The 6888-nt window shown below is 39.5% G+C and overlaps 1 protein-coding gene across 1 annotated transcript; it reads right to left on the reverse strand.

Annotated features, from left to right (window-relative positions):
- Positions 1–1386: 1386 nt before the first annotated feature.
- Positions 1387–5579, reverse strand: LOC144632190 (trimethylamine monooxygenase-like). Its single transcript, XM_078490790.1, is given in 5 exon segments — positions 1387–1842; positions 2825–3581; positions 3831–3995; positions 5274–5352; positions 5354–5579. Coding segments are annotated over 5 exon segments (1353 nt in total). The 5' UTR covers positions 5441–5579; the 3' UTR covers positions 1387–1577.
- Between the last annotated feature and the right edge of the window lie 1309 nt (positions 5580–6888).

A 6888-nucleotide genomic window follows, 5' to 3' on the forward strand; every position in this document is an offset into this window, starting at 1 on the left:
CACAACAAACAGTAAAAAAGGAACATAATTATTTTAGCTATTTTAGCTAGAGTTTAAAAGCTAGGCTGTCGAGTTGTTCTGTTAGTACAGGTTGTCGCGGTTTATAGGCAATTGCTAGTCAATAAATTCGCCAGGCACACTTATTACCATTCTTTTCTTTTAATGTTCTGAGAATTTTGTGGTACACGAAGATCAATCTGTCCTTATTTATGATGGGTATATATAGTGCACCCTATTCTTACTGTCGGCTTGTAACTAATAAAGCCCCATTTACACGCGCTAAAAAATCGGCGCGGCACGGCACTTTTTGGCACTGTGAGCTAACCATTTGGGCACGGCACTACCTATTTACATGACCATACAAGAAGGTTTTCTCCTGCTAGGCACGGTTCCAATTTTTATATCGGCGCTCCTACTTTCCATCAATATTCTTCCCGATAAATGGGAGAAAAATGTTTTGCTATGATTGTTCATCGTGCTTTCAGTGTAAAACGCGAATCTTATCGGCAAGGAACGAGTTGTCGACAATTCAATATATTGAATAGTGTTCTTTCCTCATCGACAATCGAAGAGGGAAGAAAAATAAATGGCTCTTTTCAGTGACGTTGGACGTGGCCTTCACACAACGATTATTTTTAGAGCAGGAGCTTTCTCTTATTTTCTTCCTCGGTGGCATTGTAATCCCGCAGAACTTCTCTTTTTTACACTCTTTTCGCCGACCACGTGACCAAATTCTCTTGGGACGAAAATGCCGCAGTGGCCGTTTTTGTCGAAACTACGCATGCGTCACACTTGTTTTTCATACATTTTTAAAATCAAATACAAATGTAAATAGCCTTATTATTGTAAATATTTCTAACTTTTAATACTTTTAATTTACACGACCCCACAAGCTGTAAGCTTTTATCCAAATCGTGTTTTAAATAAAGGCAACTTACTTACTTACTTACAGATTTCGATAATTTCTCGAATAATTCACTGTCTTCTTAAGCTTGTTTAGCCCAGTTAAATGCTTCGAAAGGTGAATGATGCTTGGCGTATTACTTCTCACTGTAGATTTGTAATTAAGCTGAACTTTTTGCCTTGTTGTGGCCCCGCGAGTTTGAAAAGCTTTGCGGACAACTCTGATTTGGACTATGAACTCAGATCACGCGCGCGAGTGTCACCACCCCGTGACGTCATCTGTGCGTCTGAACTCTAATAGATGACAGGCACCAACCAATCACAATGCGCTCAGTAGCTCGGTTATTTTATAATGCAAAATATTACGCAGTGCTTTTGAAAAAGAGCAGATTTCATACACTAAGCACTGGGGTAAAACTTAATGACAGTAAGGATATTCATAGAACACGGTACGGGCGCAAAGACCTTAGACTGAACGTTTTACTGAAAGAAAAGAGAGCTACGAAAAATGAGGACCAAAGCGGTATTTTAATTTTATTGAAAAAAGACAGCTAGATTGAAAAAAGAAAGTCATTTTTTTGGCTAATCGTGCTAGGGTTCTTCCTCCCGGATTTTTCAATGAACCCTCTACATTCTGTAGATGCTCCGAATAAATGTCAAGAATGTTTCTTCTACTAGTTGCTGTTGAGGTAGTTCTGCATGGAATCATCGAACGCTTTCATAAATGGAGTGTCACGCACTAGCGACTTGGTTCCCGTGAACTTGCTTGTGTAGCTATGCTCTCTGTAAGTCAGGATGTCCGCCATTTTGGAATTGTACCAGGTGTGAGTGATTTCCGCGGCGTCTAAGTCGTAGCTGTAGTTTGATTCTTTAACGAGATCAGCAACGTAGGCAGTTGAGTAATCTATTCTATCGCGAGGACCATTCAGGTCGCCCATTCTGAAACGGACACAGTGTGATGTAATAAGACAACAGATTATCAAAGATAACAGGTCAGTAGTTTCCAGTGCTAGTGAGAATTTTTAGAGAGAGACTAGGGAGAGTTTGGACATACTGGGAGGCTCCTATGTAACAATTATTTTTTTCGCATTGTTTGTAATATTTAGTGCGCATGCGAGCTCTGAAATTCAAAATCCAACTAACGATTGCGTTTTTCGCTGCCGTCAATCATAATTATGGCGACTGCCAACGAACAATGACAAACAGAAACAAACAAAATGGATCGAAATTTACCAATCACAACTGACAGACGTGACTTTTTGACCCGGCTGAAGTGAGCTTCTGTTTCCCGAGAGGTCCGCTAAGATGATTGACAGCAGCAAAAAGCGTTAACTGGTGGTCGAGGATTGAATTTCAGAGTTGGCATTTTACTGAAACCGCAATAAATACCACAAAATATAGATGTATGTACAGATGTCACTTTTTTGTAAATGATGGACAAGTAGCAAATGCCATATGAAAGCACAGCAATGTATAAATCTTTTAAAGGTGCATTATCCGAAATGAACTATGCCCAATTGTAGCGGCCTCGACCCCAAGTTTAACAATTTAACACCCTACCATATGATTCATGAAACTTTTTTACAACCTCGTTCCCAGGGCTTTTCGCTTGGTAATTTGGCCCGTTCCAAATTACCAAGCGAAAAGCCTTGCCCCCAGGCTAACCCTGCGATGGATTAGCATCCCAGCCAGGGGGGGGGGGGGGAGGGGGAAAAAACACTCCAAGTCGCTTCATGCTCTGGAAACCAGATATAAGAGCCGGCGTGATGGGACACGTCATACTTCTGCCCTCAGCACCGTTAGTGGCTAGGCCAGTTAGTGATAGGATGAACGGGTTTCACTGCAGGAATGGACATAAACCAGAACAGAATAATGTATTGACCGCTATTTTTAAAAGATGACATATGATCATAATTATCACCTGGTAATCCATTCTGTGCAGTCACTCCTCATGGTTTGTTTGTCTGGAAGGGAAAGTTCCCCCGTGATGTAATTTACCGCCCATTTTGCTTGTACATCGAACATAATAGAGGTATAGTGTCCCTGCATTCCAATGTACAGAAGCTTGTTGTTCCCACCATGGATCCAGCAAATGCCCTTGTAAAGTCCCGCAAGGTATTGGTTATTGCCAGGAGTCTTTAGGCGCAAGTTGTCTTCAAGAAAAGGGAAGGAGTGACGATACCCGGTACACAAGACGATGGCGTCCACTTCCGCTGTGCTTCCGTTTTTGAAATGGACGGTGCAACCTTCAATCTTTGTTAGCAATGGCCTCTCTGTTATCTGAGGAGGCCATGGGAAGCCCATTGGCTTGTGATGCCAAGTGCAAATTATGTTTGTAGCGCCATACTTAAGGCATTGAATAGCGATGTCCTCCGCGGATAAACTTGAACCCACCACAAGAACCTTTTTGTCCTTGAAGTGAGCCGCATTCCGGAATTCGTGAGAGTGCAGAACCTGGCCAGGGAATCGGTCTATTCCATGAAAGAAAGGTACATTGGGGACTGAAAAGTGCCCAGTTGCCACAATGACGTAGTCAAATTTTTGGGCGGGAAATACTCGGTCTTCGGAAAGGTTTTTTACAATAACTGAGAAGTCGTCAGTGAAATCATTGTAGGTCACGTGACGGACAACATGGTTGAAGCGAATCCAAGGTCGAAGATTATTTTTGGTCCAACGACCTGAGAAAGAGGAAAATAAATTAATAAATTAATCTCGCGCCAGATGTCCGATCGGAACTGATGTGTTTAACCTCCGTGAGTATACAGGTCAATTTCTCTCCACGCAGATACGTCAGATTCAAAAAATATTTACTGTGTATACTTCGTTAGATAATTTTAAATGTGATTTTCATAACTAAACCATAGCCGATTTTATCCTTGTGTAAAATTAACTCTTATAAATATTGACAGAACATGAAAAATACTAACCCTTCAGATAGTCATACAGAACTTCCCTAGGCGGGAATGATGAAATTGGTTTTCCAAAATGCTCGTCAAAAGTGTGGTCCGGATATTCATAACGTTCCTTAGGAACATTGGACCACAAACCTCGGTACATACTTCCGTGGATAGGCTCTCCATATTGATCAGTACCTAATATAATATTTATAAAAAACACTGTGATCAGTTCCGGATCAGTTATAAAACCTACATTTCAGTATTACTTTATTCTTACTAACTTTTCGCGCGTACGTAATTTCGAGGAAATTTGAGAGCCGAATTTCGCGAGTATTAATTTTCGCGATTGTAAGAAAAATTAGAGGAAAAGTGTATTAAATTTCGCGATTTTGTCAGTGTTTTATGGATCTATTGTCAAAGCCTAAGGAACCGCTGGAAATACGCAAAGGTCTGGCTTAATGTAACCACAAGGAGTCTGCAAACGGAAACTTTAGGTTTGAACTAATTTACAAGCTCGAAACAGTAATTAGAGGAAGAGTGCTAGTGAAAAACAAGACGAAAAGATATTTTTAAAAGTAGATATTTTTAGTTCCAAACATAAAAATTTTTTCTTGTTTTGATATAAAATATGGTATTAATTTTCGCATGTTTAAATTTCGCGCAATGTTTTTTTCGCGCGTACTTAATTTCGCGATTATTTTGAAATCGCGAAAATTATCGCGAAAATTAGTAAGAATAACTTAAGGTAGTTTATTTGTTGTTTCGTACAAGAATCGTAATAATCGACTGCATGAAAAAAATCGGTTGGTTTAAAATTTTGATGAACAGTAATCACATGTACACATCATGTACCTGGCAATTTTTACTAGTAGGCAAGTCACTCAAAATGGCGGCAAACATGAAGATCGTCGATATATGGCAAGTTTACACAGCTATAAAAATTTCATTAAGACGATACCGCAAGGTTTTTTTTTTGTTAGAACATTTTCTATTGAATCTGCTTTTTGGCTGCGTTGGTTTAATTGAAATAACCGGACCGCCTTACCTTTTTCAAAAAAAGTTTGAATCTGAGCCGTTTTGCATGAATTTGTTGCTGGCTTGATTCGAGCTCAATGTTCATAAAAGTCGGGGTGATAAAATAAAAAGACATAATATTACTGGCTGTGGTGTTTTTTTGGTACAGAAGTTGTTATTTCTTTATAAAATCATGTTCAAAGTTGTCGTTAATTTGAGCTTGGACAGTGGTCGTTATAAGCGCTTGTTCGGGTAAACTGAAAATCCTTAAAAACTCAAAAAAATAAATGATCCGATCAAGCGGATTGTGGTTTTAGTATAACTACATAAAAGTCTTGCAACACACAAGAAGTGAGCGAAATCTATTTTTCAAGCCATGCAGATCGACCAGACCGTTTTTACAGAGACAGCCTCTTTTGGGGATAACAATGCGACATAATGAGATTGAAAACTACTCACCAGTCTCCCAGGAGTACTTCCAAAGTCCGCCCCAATCAGATTGCTTGTCAAAGCACACAATTTCTGGAATTTCTTTTCCTTTGATCTTTCAGTTGATTGAAGTGATATAACACTGACATGCCACTGGGACCAGCACCAATCACACAGACACGTTTTGGTTGAGACATCGTTGGGCTTTAGTCCTATCCCTGGCCCAGAATTGAATATATGAAAACCTGGTTAGAAAATTTTACGTTACTGAGATTGGCAAGGAGCAGCTGCCACAGAGACCTGCAAAAAGCACTCTGTTCGCAAAGGGAAGAGTCGCACAATTATGTAAATAACATGTAAAGATAACTTCTGCAACACTTAAAATGCGAATGGTTCCTAGGGACCTGAAATTTCAATTGTTCATATCCATGATGCATAACTTTATTTTGTTAGGCCTGGTTCACACCAGAGACATAACGACGTAAAGAAAAATCCTGTCCAATTATTACCTTATGTCGTTATACTTATGTCATTACGTTCCAACTAAGCCCGTTATGTCGTTATGTCTACAATTGGTTCCTAGAGAGTCAGTTTAATAGAGATGTTTCGCATAAGACCACTCCATATGCTAATCATCTACTATTAGTGGATTTAGTAGAATTCCCCAGGAGACCAGTTTTGATTGCAAAGGAACATACACAAACCGTTGTTTTTGTTCAAGACAATCATTTTCTTGTCAATTAAAATGAAAGCGCTCTATTTTTCGCAGAAATGCGACGGGCGAAAAAGAAAAGCAACAACAGAAAAAAAAAAATTCTTGCAAACCGTGTATGTACGCGCTCATCCATGTTTTGTGTTACCTCACACAAACTCATCTATATTTCCGAATTCTTTGTCATATTCCCAATGGAGTCACGGTTACCTTTTAATGAAAAATACTTTCAAAACATCTTACGCTTTTTTATGTTCACTCAACTTTACTTTTGCGGGAACTCGGTTTAAATAGAGTATGAATCAGGCACAACGTGCCTCTGCAACGACTTGTACAACGACTGGCCGAAACCACCTAGGATGACGCCATAGGTTTCCAACTGCTAGATCTGCCCAACAAAGTTCTGTTCGCGTCCTTTAAACAAAGGAAAGGGTAGTCTCCAGGGTATTTCTGCTAAATCCACCAAGAGCGGATCATTAGCATATGAAGTGGGCTTATGCGAAACATCTCTAATAAGATAGTAATGGCTTTGGTCATGTTGGCATGGCTAACGCTAAAATCCTAATCTACATAAATTAAAGAACAGCTTATATATTTTTCAGTGAGGCCTGACCGAAGACCTTACACCGAAGTACAAACCAGCGTGTAGAATAGAGATAAAGAATTTCAACTCCAGTTACACAGTGCATTTCAACTCATGTTTAAACTGGGAATTAAAATTCGCTATTCCCAAATACGAATGTGTGATTTACAGAAGTCGTATTGACATATAACGACTCTTCAATATGCTTTATCGATGAACCGTACCTTCAACTCTTCTGGCAGCCTTTCCGTGGTAAACAACGTTCAGTTCTACAAAAGATATTCTTACTGTAGGTTATCGATCGCGGGCAGAGATTTTGTACTGACACATCCGCAGCCAGTGGTGCAATT

The sequence above is a fragment of the Oculina patagonica genome, chromosome 1 (genome assembly GCF_052425735.1).
Source record: "Oculina patagonica isolate OP01 chromosome 1, crgOcupat, whole genome shotgun sequence".
In the NCBI taxonomy this organism is placed as follows: Eukaryota; Metazoa; Cnidaria; class Anthozoa; order Scleractinia; family Oculinidae; genus Oculina; species Oculina patagonica.